This window comes from Neoarius graeffei, chromosome 5, assembly GCF_027579695.1.
Source record: "Neoarius graeffei isolate fNeoGra1 chromosome 5, fNeoGra1.pri, whole genome shotgun sequence".
Classification (NCBI taxonomy): domain Eukaryota; kingdom Metazoa; phylum Chordata; class Actinopteri; order Siluriformes; family Ariidae; genus Neoarius; species Neoarius graeffei.
In genome coordinates this window covers 66,693,957-66,713,244 of record NC_083573.1, presented here as the reverse complement: position 1 = coordinate 66,713,244, position 19,288 = coordinate 66,693,957, and the positions used below count along the sequence as shown (strand labels likewise).

The following is a 19,288-nucleotide window of genomic DNA, read 5'->3' as shown; positions in this document are numbered from 1 at the left end:
GCATTCCGGCTCATTTGAGGCACATTCAGGACATTCTGGCAGGATTTGAAGTGACTTGCCATTTCGATTTTTCCCTCGAACGCGATCAGAATGTTTCGAATGCTTTTGGAATGCCGTAAGAATATTTAGAATGCAGTCAGAATGCAGTTAGAATACACTTTGAACGCTGTTCGATATTTCTCCTCCTCGAATTCACCTCGAATGTTTTGAGCATGAGCAAAACATTTGGGCCAGCCACAAGAATGGGCCCGAATGTTTGGAATGCACTCAGTCAGAATTTTTAGAGATGCACTTCGAATATCCCGGAATATACAAAGAATTTTCATTCCGACGGCATTCCGGCTCATTAGAGGCACATTCTGAACATTCTGGCAGGAATTTGAAGTGGCTTGCCATTTCGATCTTTCCCTCGAACGCGATCAGAATGTTTCGAATGCTGTTGGAATGCCGTAAGAATATGTAGAACGCAGTCAGAATGCAGTTAGAATATACTTTGAACACCGTTCGATATTTCTCCTCTTCGAATGCACCTCGAATATTTTGAGCATGAGCAAAACATTCGGGCTGGCCACAAGAATAGGCCCGAATGTTTGGAATGCACTCAATCAGAATTTTTAGAATGCACTTAGAATATCCCGGAATATACGAAGAATTTTTATTCCGACGGCATTCCGGCTCATTCGAGTCACATTTGGGACATTCTGGCAGGATTTGAAGTGGCTTGCCATTTCGATTTTTCCCTCGAACACGATCAGAATGTTTCGAATGCTGTTGGAATTCCGTAAGAATATTTAGAACGCAGTCAGAATGCAGTTAGAATACACTTCGAACGCCAATCGATATTTCTCCTCTTCGAATGCACCTCGAATGTTTTGAGCATGAGCAAAACATTCGGGCTGCCCACAAGAATGGGGCCGGATGTTTGGAATGCACTCAGTCAGAATTTTTAGAGATGCACTTCGAATATCCCGGAATATACCAAGAATTTTTATTCCGACAGCATTCCGGCTCTAGTGTGACTACCCTATGAAGTTTGATGACAACGGGACTTCTTTTCTACATCAGTGTTTGGGTGAAAGATGTAAACTTCACCCCTTTTGGCAAAAATGGCATTTCAGAGTTGTGTTCTCTGCGCAGTATTAGATGTTCCACATCTCTAATCGAAAGACTCGTCTGCTGATCAGTGAGTCCTGGCTCGACTTTATCTGGCGCTTCTACCTCCATCATGGGCAGATAACGTCACCATGGAGACGAGCTTTGTGACGTCAGTGTTCTGTCGACCCGTAGCATCGTCTGTAAACTCAACCACGTGACGCGTCATCCTTACGAAATCCGGAGCGTTTAAACTGAACTCCTGAAAGGCCGCCATGTTGGAATGACGTTATCAGCGAGAGCCGCGCGCGCACACGCACTCATGCCCGTGCGGCTTTGAGAATGGCGAGCAGTGAAAGCGCAGCGGCGAGCAGCGAGTCTGTCCGAAAGGAACACAATGACAGTTATGAGAGAAAGTGTATTTTCTGTAAGATAGTGAACGGGGAGATGGACACCGAGCTTCTACACAGCGTGAGTGTTAACAGACTAACGTTAATGTTCCTGTAACTGATTGTTTACGTGTGAAACTAGCCGTAATGACTTAGCATAACATTAGCTAGCTAATCAACACTGACTGCAGTACTGTATGTGTTTGAGGGGAGACTTCTGTAACATCACCGGGTAATTTCCTGATCCAGCCTTTCGGTTGTCAGTGGGTTGAGTGACCGGTGTATTAAGACACTTGGCTAAATATTGAGAAATATTTATCATCAGTGTGGAAGGGGAATAGATTCAAGGTTCAAGATGTTTGTCATATACACAATAACAGACACAGCGGTTTATTATTGGGTAATGAAATTCTTATTTTGCAACTGCCCGACCAAACTACGCTTACCAAAATAAAATAAATTTATATATATATATATATATATATATATATATATATACACACACACACACACACACAATGAATATATAAATATAAATATATATACACACAATATTGTGTGTATATATATTTATATTTATATATTCATTGTGTGTGTGTGTGTGTGTGTGTGTATATATATATATACACACACACACACACACACACACACGTATGTATGTGTGTGTATATATTACTGGCCCGTAGCCAGGGGGGATCGGAGGGTTCGTTCGATTCCCCCCCCCCCCCTCCCCGGACACACACGCCCCTCAAGATTACTCAAGATTTATTCATTTGTTCATGTTCGATGAATATACATTGATTCCCATTTAAATTTACAATATCAAATCCAGACTAATCAAAAAAGAAAAGTAGACTAAGTGAGGACGAGTTAGAAAAACGGGTTCATTTCTCCTATGTTTATGTTTACACGTTTTGTTCAGACTGCTTTACACCCCAATCCAGTGGGTGGCGGTAATGCCCCCATTAGACCCCTCTTTCACTGACGTCACCCGAAACCGGAAGTAAACAAACCCTGCGCCATATTGGAAGACCAACAAATTCGTGATTAGGGGAAAATAACGGCAGCGCGCGGTATGTGAACCCATGAGGCACTTGGTTCATCATAAACCTACAATGGTAAACTTTTGTGCTGTGTTAGGGTTCTAACAAAGCTGATGGGAAAGGTGAAAAGAAGTCTTTCTACAGAATACCAGCTGTGATTGAGACACAAGGGGAGCAAACCAAGGAGCTTTCTGCCAGGAGACAGAGAGAGGATTTAGCTGCTTTATGCAGAGCGGATCTGAATACTTCAAGTCTATTTTGTTACTGGTAAGTCACTAGGCTAGAGTGTTGTAGAACATTTTTTTAAATGTTTACTGAGTAAAAACATCCCTAATTTTATCAAATATACTCTACTCTATATTTCATTTCTTTCTTTTGTTTTAATTTTCCTCCCTCCATCCCTCTTTGGATTTTAAATATAGTTTTTCCCCATGTCCAAATAATTCATATATATATATATATATATATATATATATATATATATATATATATATAAAAACAGAAGTAGTAAATTAAAAATAAATTATGAAATAAAAAAATCCATTCTCCCTTGCCCCGAATCTTATCATATGGGTCAAACCCATCAATCACAGCCAGTTTCTCCACATACCGTGCCCTTTCTGCAACTGGTAATGTACTCACATAACCCGAATTATCAGCCATCGTGTCACTTTACTCTCGCTCGTACTTTGTTTTATATTGTGAGTGCATGTACTTGGTCTTCCAATATGGCGCCTAACAAAATCTCGCGGTACGGTGACATCACGCGGTAGCCCTGGATAGAAGAGAAAATGGGGGGAAAAAAGAAGATAAAGACAGAAAACGCAAGAAATCTGCTGCTACTTTGTCCCAAAATATTGGCGCCATGTTCCAAAAAAGGGCCAAAATGGGTAAGGTGCTGAGTGCAGGACTTTGTTTTTCTTTTGTTTACAACAGTAGTGGTAGATCGATCTGTCAGAGTGATCAGTGGGGGGTAGCGTCAGCCCGTCCGTCAGTCTATGTGTGTCAGTGACACGCGCACATAGAGATGAGTTAGGTTGCTCGATGGCTAGGTACTAGTAGCGTCGGACCTGGGGCTGCTTTTATTTTTTTTTCAGCTTGGGAAATCGGAGCTGTGGTGTGGTGTGAAGACAGTAAAATGCGAGACTTTAAGAGCACGTGTTTTTCAGTCGTCATGGTAACATGGCATCATGGTAACATGACGCCCTGTCAGTGGTTTGGCATTTGGATCAGAGTGAAAAGAAACGTGTGCACTAGCTGAAAAATGAAAATGTTCAGACCAGTGTGTGTGAAAAACACCCACTGTTGCTGCATTTGGGCAATTTTAAATTAATTGTCCTTTTAGGGCTGTGCGATATTATTTCAATCTCAGGATTACTTGAAACATTTATCTCAATTAGAAATTATTGTTGTTTTTTTATGCTAAAGCATGGGCAGATCAGGAGTGTTCTGATGCCATAAACAACAACTGAAGTGAGCAACAGAGACAGACAACAACAGACAGACAGAGGAGGGGAGAGCAACGACAGGCAGACAGAGGAGGGGAGAGCAACGACAGGCAGACAGAGGAGGGGAGAGCAACGACAGGCAGACAGAGGAGGGGAGAGCAACGACAGGCAGACAGAGGAGGGGAGAGCAACGACAGGCAGACAGAGGAGGGGAGAGCAACGACAGGCAGACAGAGGAGGGGAGAGCAACGACAGGCAGACAGAGGAGGGGAGAGCAACGACAGGCAGACAGAGGAGGGGAGAGCAACGACAGGCAGACAGAGGAGGGGAGAGCAACGACAGGCAGACAGAGGAGGGGAGAGCAACGACAGGCAGACAGAGGAGGGGAGAGCAACGACAGGCAGACAGAGGAGGGGAGAGCAACGACAGGCAGACAGAGGAGGGGAGAGCAACGACAGGCAGACAGAGGAGGGGAGAGCAACGACAGGCAGACAGAGGAGGGGAGAGCAACGACAGGCAGACAGAGGAGGGGAGAGCAACGACAGGCAGACAGAGGAGGGGAGAGCAACGACAGGCAGACAGAGGAGGGGAGAGCAACGACAGGCAGACAGAGGAGGGGAGAGCAACGACAGGCAGACAGAGGAGGGGAGAGCAACGACAGGCAGACAGAGGAGGGGAGAGCAACGACAGGCAGACAGAGGAGGGGAGAGCAACGACAGGCAGACAGAGGAGGGGAGAGCAACGACAGGCAGACAGAGGAGGGGAGAGCAACGACAGGCAGACAGAGGAGGGGAGAGCAACGACAGGCAGACAGAGGAGGGGAGAGCAACGACAGGCAGACAGAGGAGGGGAGAGCAACGACAGGCAGACAGAGGAGGGGAGAGCAACGACAGGCAGACAGAGGAGGGGAGAGCAACGACAGGCAGACAGAGGAGGGGAGAGCAACGACAGGCAGACAGAGGAGGGGAGAGCAACGACAGGCAGACAGAGGAGGGGAGAGCAACGACAGGCAGACAGAGGAGGGGAGAGCAACGACAGGCAGACAGAGGAGGGGAGAGCAACGACAGGCAGACAGAGGAGGGGAGAGCAACGACAGGCAGACAGAGGAGGGGAGAGCAACGACAGACAACTGAGGTGAGCAACAGAGACAGACAAAGTCACAGCACAGTTGTAGGAAGATAACAGTAATAAGTTAGACAACAGAGAACTTATAACGAATAAAAAAATGTCTAAATTAGAAGATTTGAAGTGTGCTCGTGTATTTGGGGGGTACGGGAGTAGGGGGCCAGATAAAGTCCACTTTTGGGGAAAAAAGATCCCCCCCCCCCCCCCATGTGTGTGTGTGTGTGTGTATATATATATATATATATATATATATATATATATATATATATATATCTCAGGCCCGGAGCCTCTAGCCGCTTTATCCTTCTACAGGGTCGCAGGCAAGCTGGAGCCTATCCCAGCTGACTACGGGCGAAAGGCGGGGTACACCCTGGACAAGTCGCCAGGTCATCACAGGGCTGACACATAGACACAGACAACCATTCACACTCACATTCACACCTACGCTCAATTTAGAGTCACCAGTTAACCTAACCTGCATGTCTTTGGACTGTGGGGGAAACCGGAGCACCCGGAGGAAACCCACGCGGACACGGGGAGAACATGCAAACTCCGCACAGAAAGGCCCGCACCGGCCACGGGGCTCGAACCCGGACCTTCTTGCTGTGAGGCGACAGCGCTAACCACTACACCACCGTGCCGCCCCTAGGAAGGTGATGTTTTAGCAAATATAATTAATAAACATGTGTAGTAGAATAAACATACACATTCTTTCAATAAGATTAACATGGTATATAGCTAGATTGTAATTAATTTGTAACAGACGCGAGATGGACAATCGTAACAGAAGTAATGTAACAGACATCATTTTGGAACTCATAGGCTTGACTTTGGCGCATAAATATGTTTTTATTACATCTCAGAAAATTAAAGTTATCTTTTAACATATCATTCATTAAAGATTACATGTTTTGTGACCTGATGGTAAAAAAAGAAATCGTTTTAGGTGAATAAGTTCATGTCCCCATTTCAGTACCCATAAGCATGGAATCACTCTCTCTCTCTCTCTCTCTCTCTCTCTCTCTCTCTCTCTATATATATATATATATATATATATATATATATATATATATATATATATATAAAATAATTAGAGATGCACCGATACCACATTTGTGAAAACCGATACGAGTATGAGTACTATCATTTCAGTACTTGCCGATACCGAGTACTACCGATACTGTTGATGTTATTAAAATATAATTTTTCAAAAATTGCAGCATTTGAATATTTAATAGGCCTACTTTATCTATTTCCCGTGAATGTTGTTTTCTAACTGGAGTGATCATGCACACGGGTTCACATTGACAATCTCCGCTGCTCCAGAAGCGCAGAGTAGCCTTGAGTCCACGTCACACAGCCAGACAGCGCCTCTTCACGGTAGCGCTTATCTTTTGCAACATTGTTACAATAATGTTGCAAAACCTAAGCGCTGCTGCGCTAGGCCTACTAGGCTACATAACAATGTTGCAAAAGAAGCGCTACCGTGAAATGAAGAGGCGCTGTCTGCTGGCAGTGTAATGTGGACTGCAAGGCTATCTGCGCTTCTGTGTGCAACCTCTCTCAATTGTCGCGCAACATTCACTCCCAGAAAACTACACTCATTGCAAATAGCCTACACAAAGAATTAAATATTTAGCTGCTGCAATTTCTGAAAAAGGCTGCTATTTATTTGGATTAGATTACAATGTCCAACTTTCGAAGTCAAGAAAGACTTGCACTCTTGCAACATGTAAGACCGATTGTTGATGAAGGGAGGAGAGAGCAGTGAGTTACCACATGCAGCGTGATCATTTCACTCCGCTGGTCACTTACCCCCTCTATCATCAGCCTTCCGCAACATTGCGGTCTTGGTTGACTTAAGGGTTGTTCTGGTGGTGCGCTTAAACTACTCCAATTACATTTAGCAACAAGACAAGGGCGTGAAAGGGAGGAGCAGTGACCATCGCAACATCACAGAGAGCGCACAAGATAACAGTGGCGGCCGGCGACGATGTATTATTTAATTTCCGTCGCCAGTAATGCAGACTAAAATATGCCCCCCCCCCTCCCTCCTCTCATGTGCGCACATCCTGCTGTGTGCTGCAGGAGAGTTGAATGCCTCGAGCACGCTCTTGTTCAGTCGCAGAACTTGTTAGGCAGACGCTGTTGCTGTCCATTCGCAACATCGCGTCCCGTGCTCGTGGAGCTCCATACCTGTAGATGGGACGTCAATTTCCTTGGTCTTAGCGTTGCCCTCAACTGAAACAAGTTGGAAAACTCAATCAGCCATTTCTTAAAGCTCTCTCTCTCACTCTTCACTCTTAAACTCTCCCGGTTGGACTCGTACTTAAAAACTCTGCCGGTTGGATTCACCTATACAAAAATCCGATTTTCATTTGTTTGTTAGTGAGTAGCCTGTCCTACAAAACCCTTACCTAGGCGAATAGCCAACATTAAAAAAGGACAACGTTGGGGATCTTAGCGTAGGCCTATCTGCGTATGGCAGCGAAAGGGAGTGGAGTGTGGAGAGATGTTTAAAATGACAGTGTTGGGGAAAGATGTTGTGACGGCACTGTTTCATGACTACGCAAACACATCTTCGTCATGGAAAAATGGGTTGTTGTCGAACAATTTTTTTTGTCTTCTGACGAAATTAGCCTACGCTCAATGCTTGAGATTTACAATTTTTTTCCTGGGAGAGGCTTTTTTTCCTCGAACGGACGCTGGCAAAAGGCGCTTCACGGAACACTATCGGCGCATGGTATAGCCTATCATATTATGCTCAAGCCTGAGCTCAACAATGCTTCAGTTTTTTTTTTTCTCTCTCGAATGGAACAAAAAGCGCTGCGGGGAACATTGGTATCGGCGCATGGGATTGGCACTGGTATCGGTTCATGGTATCGGCAACTGTTTGACAAGTATGAGCATATTAGTGGAGTATTGGGGCCGATGCCAGTATCGGTATCGGTGCATGCTTAATATATATACTGTGTGTGTATATATATATATATATATATATATATATATATATATATATATATATATATATATATATATATATATATATATAATACACATACATACATACACAAGTGCATATGGAATGCAAAATAAAAAGGTAGAGTGAAAAATGAAGATAACATTTAAAAAAAAAAAAGGCAAACAATGTGCAAACATAGAGGTAGATATACTGTGCAATGTCTTGTGCAAAATTGCTAATATAATCCGTGGCTCAAAGCCTGATGGAAATATAGGTAGATGGTGATTATAATCCTTGGTTCAAAAGCCTGATGGCCTGGGGGTAAAAACTGTTTGTCAGTCTAGTAGTCCTTGCTTTCACACTCCTGTAGCGTCTGCCAGATGGTAGGAGTGTGAATAGTCTGTGTTGTGGGTGTGTTTGGTCCCTGATGATGCTCTGTGACCTGGGTGTTGTAAATGCCCTGTAGTGGGGGGAGGACAGCTCCACAGATGAACTGTGCCATTTTAATGACACGCTGGAGAGCCTTTCTGTCCTGAGTTGTGCAGTTCCCGTACCACACAGTGATGGAATTTGTCAGGACGCTCTCCACTGTGCACCTGTAGAAGTTGCTGAGGAGTTTGGTGGACAGTCCAAATTTCCTCAGCTTCCTCAGGAAGAAGATTCTCTGTTGAGCCTTCTTGATGGTCTGTTGTGTGTCCAGGTGAGATCCTCACTGATGTGAGTTCCGAGGAATTTAAATGTTTTCACCCTCTCCACCTGTATCCCGTTGAATAGTGTCAGGAGGAGACTTTCACCTCCTCCTCTTAACAAAATGACAGTTGTGATAGAAAGTGTATTTTCTGTAAGACAGTGAACGGGGAGATGGACACTGAGCTTCTAGCAAAACAGATATCTGTGCAGGCCTAGAAATTCGTGTATTTTTTTTTTTTCACCAGCCAGCCGGACTTGTGACCTTCCAAAGTAACTAGCCGAACAGAAAATCAACTCGCCAAAATTTGTTCATGTATGAATTTTACTTCTGTCAAAAATAACACGAGAGTAGTTACCATTGTTCATGACTAATGCGCATTTATTTCAAGACCCGAGTATTTTGATACTGTTGTTAAATACATAAATGAGAACAACACAGAGCACCGTAATATAATATCAACAAATAATAATATGTTGGAAAACTTGGCAACTTGGTGTATGAGTATTGAAAACAAATATACTTACTATTATGACTAGAGCACCCAAAATATGTCCAACATGCTTTCTGTATTTAACCATTTATGAGAGAGAAAGCATTAGGAGCTTCATATTGACTAGGAATCAACTTGAAAAAAATTACTTATTCCATAAAAATTGTATCGCAGCCAAGTCCTACCCTGCTCCCACGTTTGCTTACAAGTCCTTTGTCGTTTCTCCTTCTCGTACACTTTATCGGCGGCCTTTTTCTCCTCTTCAGACCGAGGTTGCTTTGTCCTCGTGTCTGGCGGTTTCTGTACACCTTTCAAAAAATTCCACATCGCAACGTAGCTTTGGCAGATGTAGATGTAAACAACAACAAAAACACGTTTAAATGGGTGATAATGTGGCCACACCTATTGAATTTGATAATGAGATTACCGCGATATTCAGCGAGATGTGTTATATGCATGCGCAGTAGTGAAAAAACCGACAGCCTGACTCATACACGATATGATTCGGAATTCTTCGGTATTTTCCATCCTGCCAATAAACACATCAATTAACGCAGACACGGCACACGCTTAATATGTGGTGGCTTTAGTTGACGGTGTGTCTGAATCTTCGCTTCATATATATATATTTTTTTTATTTTCAACTAGCCAGCCGGGCTGGCTAGTGACAGGAATTACCCGCCAAATGACAAATTAAGTCGCCTCGGGCGACCGGACCACCGCGAATTTCGAGCCGTGTATGTGTATGAATGAGAGTGTAGTGAAGATGCAAGGAGTAGACGTAAAGAAAGTTGGTGAAGTCTAAGTCTAAAGGTACTTGAAAACCTTTGTCATTCAGTCTGCAACAAGTGTACACCGAACGAAATTTCGTTGCAATTTGGCTCAGCGCAGAAATAAATATGAAGTCTCGTCTCATCTCATCTCATTATCTCTAGCCGCTTTATCCTGTTCTACAGGGTCGCAGGCAAGCTGGAGCCTATCCCAGCTGACTACGGGCGAAAGGCGGGGTACACCCTGGACAAGTCGCCAGGTCATCACAGGGCTGACACATAGACACAGACAACCATTCACACTCACATTCACACCTACGCTCAATTTAGAGTCACCAGTTAACCTAACCTGCATGTCTTTGGACTGTGGGGGAAACCGGAGCACCCGGAGGAAACCCACGCGGACACGGGGAGAACATGCAAACTCCACACAGAAAGGCCCTCGCCAGCCGCTGGGCTCGAACCCGGACCTTCTTGCTGTGAGGCGACAGCGCTAACCACTACACCACCGTGCTGCCCCAGTCAGGACTCTACGGTGGCCAATTTGTGTGTGAAAATGATTCCTCATGCTCCCTGAACCACAGTTTCAGCCCCAAGTTTATGCCCATGCCATCAGGGAAGAAATATCAGTTGATAGGATAACTTAGTCATTCAGGTCGTCAGCTGACTTCATTTTATTGCCGCGTCATGTTGTTGAGCCTAGATGTGACCAAGTGAAGCAACCCCAGATCATAACACTGCTTCCAGAGACTTGTACAGTGGCCACCATGTATGGATTTGAGGTATTGCTTCATACACTTCCATTCTTACCCTGATGTGCCTATTGCTCTAGAGTAGGGTAAATCGGAACTCCTCAGACCACATGATCTTTCTCCATTGCTCCAGAGTCAAATCTGTAAGCTGCATAGCAAATTGAAGCCTTTTCTCCTGATTAGGCTCACTAACAAGTGGTTTTCTTATGGCCACACAGCTGTTTGGTCCCAATCCTAAATTGGGACTAAATTAAATTATACAGCAGCAAAAATATTATAAAGTGCAATGCTATAATAGCAGGGCGGCACGGTGGTGCAGTGGTCAGCACTGTCGCCTCACAGCAAGAAGGTCCGGGTTCGAGGCCCGTGGCCAGCGAGGGCCTTTCTGTGCGGAGTTTGCATGTTCTCCCCGTGTCCGCGTGGGTTTCCTCCGGGTGCTCCGGTTTCCACCACAGTCCAGAGACATGCAGGTTAGGTTAACTGGTGACTCTAAATTGACCGTAGGTGTGAATGGTTGTCTGTGTCAGCCCTGTGATGACCTGGTGACTTGTCCAGGGTGTACCCCGCCTCTCACCCGTAGTCAGCTGGGATAGGCTCCAGCTTGCCTGCGACCCTGTAGAACAGGATAAAGCGGCTAGAGATAATGAGGTTAGTTGGAGGGTGGCACGGTGGTGCAGTGTTTTTAGCACTGTTGTCTCCCAGTAAGCAGGTTATGGGTTTGAACTTGCGAGTTGATTGGGGCCTTTCTGTGTGGAGTTTGCATGTTCTCCTCATGCCTGGATGGGTTTCCTCTGGGTGCTCCGTTTTTCTCCTGCAGTCCAAAGACATATGGATTAGGTCAACTGGCTACTCTAAATTGCCCACAAGTATGAATGTGAGCGTGAATGGTTGGCTTTCTCTCTCTGCGTCGGCTCTGCGATGGACTAGTGACCTGTCCAGGGTATACCCCGCCTCTCGTCCAGTGTCTGCTGGGAAAGTGGAGGTTAATAACCACGGTTCAACCTGGGACATTGTGTTTCCACATTCCTTCAAATAAATGGCTTCAAATCAAAATATGGCTTGGATGAAAACGCAAGTTATGTCATGATGCCAACAGCCTAGTGTTCAAGTTTTCCTGTACTTTAGAGGACTTTGATCTGACTGTGTTCTCGAACATGCTCGATTGGTTTCATTACATGTGTTTCTAAATGAACTGACACATTGTCACAGCTTGCCTCATAATACAGTCCACCGAATCAGTAATGAAATTACTTGCTAGCTGTTTTTATTACCGAATTGTATAATTTTGTCCAGTTGTTGCAGTGCTGCACATGAGAATCCATAACGCGCTTCACGGTCATTATCAGGAGCAAGACTTGATTTGAAGCCGACTTTCACTGGTCATGTTATGATACCACAAGTGATCATTTTAATCATGAACATGTATATGTTACCCTTTCATCATCCTGAAATTCAGTTGTGCTTTCTTCTCTTATGTGGGATATTTGACAGTAACCGATTGTGGTTAGTATCATCTTTTGTGATCAGTAAACTTTTTTTTTCTTTTTCTCAGGATGAAGACATGTCATGTTTCAGGGATATAAAACCGGGGGCTCCTCATCATTATCTTGTTGTGCCAAAGAAACACGTGGGGAATTGCAAATCACTTCGCAAAGAACATATTCCACTCGGTAATTACTCAGTTATTGACTGTACACTGGCTTCAGGGATCCTAAATTGTCATCATTGGGGCAGTGAATGAATTTTATAAATAATTGTAGAGTCAGTCTCCCTCTTCTCTCCCCCCCCCCCTTCCCCCAATTCTATAAAATGGATCCAGTGCAGTTTTTAGTGTGTTCAGCTCTGTGTGTCTCACTGTTTTTCTTAGTGGAGAAATTGGTGGAAACAGGAAAAGCAGTTCTTCAGAAGAACAATGTCACTGACTTAAGTGATGTCAGGTAATTTGAACTGAATTACAATCTTGTATCTGTTTTGTAACATTGTGAGTACGGTAAAGTGCCGTTTTGAAGTGTACCATTGTGTTTCAATATCCTGATCATGTGTATTTTAGGTTTGGTTTTCACTGGCCTCCATTTAATTCTGTTACACATCTGCACCTCCATGTCTTGGCACCCGCCAGTCAAATCTCTCGCTTCATGTACCGCCTAGACTCCTACTGGTTCATCACAGTAAGAATTCTGAATAGATGATTTGAGGCTTGTTTTTGGACGTTTCATTGAAAAGTCTGGGACGAAGGTTACAGGCTGTGTAGGAGTCTGTTCACAGTAGTCTGTTAAGATTTCATTTAATTTGACACTTGGAAGTTAAATATACTGCCTATTTGTCCAAGTTAGCGCAAGGAAAATTACTTGATATTGTGATTTGGCAAAGAATGAAAACCTCTTTTGTTTGCCTCGGCTCAGACAAAACACTGCTGTTCATCTCTATGAAAGGGACTTTCAGCTGATCCTGCATCTCCCTTTAGTAGGCTGTCACAGTACATAGTCACTGCACAAATAACTTATTAACTAGACATTTTTCCTGTTTTTTTTTTAAAGTTAAAATTTTAACAAATCATCTGACAAACAAATCATTTTCACATCTCAGTCCAGAATATGCAGCATGTGGAAAAAGGAAGTCATTTCTGTAGTGATGTTCTAACCTCCCCCCAAATCGTTTATGCTACCACTGACAGTTTCAAATAACAGACCTAAGCATGTGTCCAATTTTCACCCCATGGCATTTGCCTAGCAGTATAACTGTATTTTGAAATAGGTTAGTACTTTAAAAATACACCTTGCCACTTCATAGCGCCAGGGCACTGGCACAATCCTGAGCTCCAGAATCACCATTTCTCCCCCTAGAAATATATGGGTAGGTGGATTGGCTGTGCTAATTTGCCCTTAGTTGGGCGTGGGCGTGCGCACATGTGGACTGTTGCAATGGACTAGCATCCAGGGTTAATCCCATCTCATGCTCACTGTTCTGTGGACAGGCTGTAGGTCCATGGCAACCCTGACCAAGATTAAAGCAGTTACTGAAGATGAATGAATTTGTGATTGAAGCTTGCTGTCCAAATGCTGTCTTGCAAATGGAAAGAGTGGTGATATTTTGAACCTCACGCAGTAACACTACGTTAAATATCCTGTTGTGTGTGTTACGTACATATACGCATATGCCTATCCAGTGCAATCGTTAACTCCTCCCCCAAAGCTGAGTGCACATTACATGATTGTAGCCGTGTTTGTCGAGTCGCTGACTCATTTTGGTGCTCAAAGACTACACTGTACTTCAGCGACTACGTGCTGTGCGCTTCCACAGTGAACGATACCAATGGTGACTTTCCCACTGTAGTCTTACATAATGTGCAGCTAACTGCAGAATTTGTTTAATCTAATCTGAACATTTACCGTTACATTTTACCAACTGCCTCACTGTCCTTTCCTGACTAGGGCTACGTCCACACGACAACGGCAACGAGATGTTATTTTAAAAAATATCGCGTCCACACGGGCAACGATCAGTAAAATATCAGGTCCATACGGCAACGCAACACTTGCTGAAAACGATGCAATACACATGCCACACCTCTAGGGGCGCTGTAAGACGGTCCCTTCGGAGACACCAGAACAATAGAAGAAGTAAGGACGCATGCGCATAAACTAGTATGCGCGAGACTTCATATTAGCCACAAAGTCAGGAAAATCTGTTCGTAAAATTACGTTATAATGACCAAATACAATGAAAAGTATTTTTCCAGTCTCACCTGTGAAAGGTAATCCCATGTGATCTCGTTTGGACGGTAAACCTGTTGGTACAGTTAAACGCAGCACATGAATGAGGCATCTTTATTCTCCGCTTTGACCTATCCAATATGGCGGCGAGGATGACGTATGATTCTACGCGGAAGGCGGCGTCTTTAATGGTCCGGAATAAATTGAATGCTACACGTTGATGGATTAATTTGTTCTTCTACGCCCTTTTTGAGGAATGTATTGTAGGACTTAAACCAACATCTGAAGAGGTGAGATCGCTCCTTTTTTTCCCTATTTTTGCTGGCAGGATTGACTCTGTGCTAAGGGCTACTCTCTCTCTCTCTCTCTCTCTCTCTCACTTTGCACCATTACACAATAAATATTCACAGTGAAAATATTTTGTAAGCGCGTTTCATGAACCAAGTTATAGGATTTGTTGACAACTCGCATCGAGTTCGTTACGCTTCTACCCGGCATGAAGCACTGACAGTCATGTGGTTGTGACGTCATCGTAAACAAATCTGTTCTACTCATCCAGACGACTTCGCAACAGCAACGTTGCCAGATCTTTCCTCTCTGGAACCCGTTCTCAAAAGATTGCGTTTTAGGGCACCCAAAACGCCGGTGCCGTGTGGACGCCAGGCCGAAACGATAAACAATTGTATCGGATTCACCTGAATCCGTTGCCGTGTGGACAGGGCCTAGTTGACATCTCGATAGCAGAAACTAATAAATATATTGGCCTCATTGAATAGTGTATGCAACCACTATTTAGAAAAACAAACTTTTTAATCAGCATAATAAATGTTATGACCTAATAGTGCATACCATTGCATAAATTATTCTTTTTCCTCAAAAGATTTTTTCCATTTTCACTTACCTTAAAAAAAAAAATTAATAGCTTTAGTTTATTGCTATTCAAAAACTTACATATATGCTAATGTGGCCCTATTACAATTTGAGTGACACCCCTGCATGCTTCTCACGCCAGGAAGTAGCATTGATTCTATGGGTGTCCTATTACCAATACACACTACTCCATCACTGGAATAAAATCAGAAGCAGAGATACTTGAGCACTTTCTATGTTGTAGAAAGCATCCTCTGGCATTAAAACAGAAAATAAAAGTTGTATCCTCTTAAATGAGTAGCAAATAAAACCTGTACACTGCCATGTGGTTTTTGTTTTGTATATTACAGGCTGACCAGTTGCTCCAAAGACTGAACTCGATGGACTAATAGACGAATGACAAGATCATCCTGCCTTTACACTGGGAATGTAAATGGATTGACTCAGCGTTTAAGGAAAAAGAGGTGAAGCTGATGTACCTCCAGGTTATGATTTATTTTAATCATTACTTTTGCATGTTGGAGTGTTTGTTTCTGCCAGTCAAACTGGGCAAATTTGGAGATGAACCTCATCTCATCATCTCTAGCCGCTTTATCCTTCTACAGGGTCGCAGGCAAGCTGGAGCCTATCCCAGCTGACTACGGGTGAAAGGCGGGGTACACCCTGGACAAGTCACCAGGTCATCACAGGGCTGACACAGACAACCATTCACACTCACATTCATACCTACGGTCAATTTAGAGTCACCAGTTAACCTAACCTGCATGTCTTTGGACTGTGGGGGAAACCGGAGCACCCGGAGGAAACCCACGCGGACACAGGGAGAACATGCAAACTCCACACAGAAAGGCCCTCGCCGGCCCCGGGGCTCGAACCCAGGACCTTCTTGCTGTGAGGCGACAGTGCTGACCACTACACCACCGTGCTGCCCGGAGATGAACCTTTTAAATGTTATTTTGACGCAAGTGGACAATCTAATTTGAACTTGTGAATGCTTGAAAATAATCCAGCATTTACAGCACAGTCCCTGACGTTGCATTTTTAAGTAATATCCATGTCTGCTAGAATAACTAGAGAAATTATTCCTATGCTGAGAGAAAAAAAAAAATGTACACATTTACTGTATACTGCACCATATTTGTATAGCATGCCATACTCTCAGATCTAATGTGATGTGATGGTTTCATCGGGCGTTTCTAAGGGATAATGCATTCCACTAGTCAGTTTTGGTTAATTACAATTAACCTTCCTGACCATTAATACATATAGAAAGAATCCACATAACTGAGAATAAAGGACGTTGGGTTTTGCTCATATTCAGCCTCAAGTGTCTCATGGTCAATCTGAAGATCAGCACTGTGGCAGGTTTTTTACCTAGGTTCATGAAAGAAAATGGAAAAGATGCAATCTTTTGACTTGGATCGGATGATAGTAATCAACCCTGATTAAGTAATGGAAAATATAAAATTAAATACTTGAAATAAAAATAAATATTTGTAGCGTTTGGGTGGAGATTACCTTTCATGGATGTAGGCAAAAGGGTTGGTATTTTCAATTTGAACTTGAACTGTGTGCGTGTGCGCTTACAGACCAGTCAGAAGTTTGTATACCCCTACTCATTCGGAGGTTTTTTTTTTTTTGTATTTTAACTATTTTCTACATTGAACAATACTGAAGACGTCAAAACTATGAAATAACATACAGAATTATGTGCTTAAACTGTTAAAGAACCAAATGTTTCATATTTTTAGATTCTTCAAAATAGCCACCGTTCACCTTGATGCTTCTTAACCAGCTTCGTGAGGTAGTCACCTGGAATGCTTTTTAATTAGCAGGTGTCCCTCGTCAAGTTAGTGTAATTTCTTGCCACTTTAATGTGTTTGAGCTCAAATAACAAAAATACAGTAAATAACCCTATTCCGTCAAGAACCGCTCAACTAAGTAAAGAGAAACGACATCCATCATTACTTTAAGACATGAAGTGTCTTTTAGCTAATAAATTGTGTGGTGTGCGTGCAGGCAAGGAATGATGATTGACTGGACTTGTTTAGTCTTGGTCATTAACCATGGGCTGCTATACTCTGACCTGAGAATTGTGAATACCTGTGTAATGTAAGAATGTAAACAATGTTATTGTATGTGTACAAAGGTTGTGAATTAAAATGAAATTAATTGACTCAACAGGGTTGGGGTGTGACATTTTATTTTTTTCTCCCTCCTTTCACGGTGTATCAGTGTAAAGGGCATACACACAGTGATTTAGGGTGACAATGTAAAATCAGTCAGCGACATGTTGCGATACCTGGTAAAACACCTGCCGCTAATGTAAAGTGGGCAGGTACAGCATTAAACTGCTCTCAACTTTGAGGTGACTTGACTGACTGAGACTACCAATGGAAGTGAAAAGATACTGTTGAGTGAGAGATGACAACACCCCATTCGATTTTTCCCTCGAACACGATCAGAATGTTTCGAATGCTGTTGGAATGCCGTAAGAATATTTAGAATGCAGTTAGAATACACTTGGAACCAGTGGCGGCTCCTGAATTTTTTTTTCAGGGGGGGCAATTTTCCCCCGTTATGTCTGCATGGACCGTAAATGTCCACAGGACTGAAGTAAATTGACCTAGGTAGCAAATCAATTGGCCGAACTTGTTTTTGCCTGGTAAATTCAGATATCAATATAGACAATATCTCTTCTCTCCACTAGGTGGCAACACTAAAGTTAAAGGTGGCAAACTAGCCTAGTAAACTAGACCCACCCGCCTAGCGCCAAAAATATTTTTGCCTATGAGTGGCAAATATTCACATTTAGTCTGGCTTGCCAGGCTAAAACTAAGGAAGATTCATTGTGAAGCCTTCAAAGCAAAACATTTGGCATCACAATCAATATTACATTACTCATTTATTTTCTCATATTATTCCAGTATTCTATAATAAGTAGACACAAATTCTTAATTATAAACACATTCTAATTTCTTCAGTTCTAAAGAATGCAATTAAAGTGGCAGGATATAAATCCAAAACAAGTGTTTATTTAAGTTTTGAAAAAGATGAAAAGCATAACCATCAAACAAACGTGTGCAGCTTATGTGGTTTTTTTTTAATATGGAATTGCACCATTTTAACAAATAATTCTAAATAAGTCCTGCAGTTTTTTTTCCCAAGAATTCCTACAGAAAGCCATGCCTTAAAAGGAAATTTAAAGTATTACAAGCATGTCAATGAACACAAAAGGCTTTAGTTATTTAGCTATATACACACAAGGTTGGGCGGCACGGTGGTGTAGTGGTTAGCGCTGTCGCCTCACAGCAAGAAGGTCCTGGGTTCGAGCCCCGGGGCCGGCGAGGGCCCTTCTGTGTGGAGTTTGCATGTTCTCCCCGTGTCCGCGTGGGTTTCCTCCGGGTGCTCCGGTTTCCCCCACAGTCCAAAGACATGCAGGTTAGGTTAACTGGTGACTCTAAATTGACCGTAGGTGTGAATGTGAGTGTGAATGGTTGTCTGTGTCTATGTGTCAGCCCTGTGATGACCTGGCGACTTGTCCAGGGTGTACCCCGCCTTTCGCCCGTAGTCAGCTGGGATAGGCTCCAGCTTGCCTGCGACCCTGTAGAAGGATAAAGCGGTTAGAGATAATGAGATGAGATGAGATGAGACACACAAGGTTTTGTAGTCAGTGCAACTTGGCTTAACAAGTTGGAAAAAAGGTAAGGTGCTGCTGGCTCCAATGAACACATACTGTACAATATATAAAAACTGAAAATATGCTTAATTTACACCAAGTCAGAGAGAACTTGAGGCTACTGAAATATTCCAAGCATGGCAATGTTAAACTGACATTGGTAAAACAAAAACATGGCAATGTTAAACTGCCATTGGTAACACACACAAACTTTTGCCTAGTAAATTCAAATATCAGCTATCACTGTACCGTCTGCTGTGCTAC

At 43.2% G+C, this 19,288-nt stretch overlaps 1 protein-coding gene across 1 annotated transcript; it reads left to right on the top strand.

Moving 5' to 3' along the window:
• Positions 1–1,383: 1,383 nt before the first annotated feature.
• LOC132886104 (adenosine 5'-monophosphoramidase HINT3-like) lies at positions 1,384–17,495 on the top strand. Its single transcript, XM_060920660.1, has 5 exons — positions 1,384–1,563; positions 12,315–12,432; positions 12,630–12,699; positions 12,813–12,930; positions 15,696–17,495. Exons 1-5 carry the CDS (start codon positions 1,435–1,437, stop codon positions 15,732–15,734), a joined length of 474 nt encoding a protein of 157 aa, XP_060776643.1. The 5' UTR covers positions 1,384–1,434; the 3' UTR covers positions 15,735–17,495.
• The last annotated feature ends 1,793 nt before the right edge of the window (positions 17,496–19,288 follow it).

Excerpts from the sequence above, each read along its gene's own strand:
- LOC132886104 (XM_060920660.1), top strand. The coding sequence starts at position 1,435 with ATGGCGAGCAGTGAAAGCGCAGCGGCGAGCAGCGAGTCTGTCCGAAAG. Across the intron at positions 1,564-12,314 it reads ACACCGAGCTTCTACACAGC|GATGAAGACATGTCATGTTT; the intron begins GTGAGTGTTAAC and ends TCTTTTTCTCAG. Across the intron at positions 12,931-15,695 it reads ACTCCTACTGGTTCATCACA|GCTGACCAGTTGCTCCAAAG; the intron begins GTAAGAATTCTG and ends TGTATATTACAG.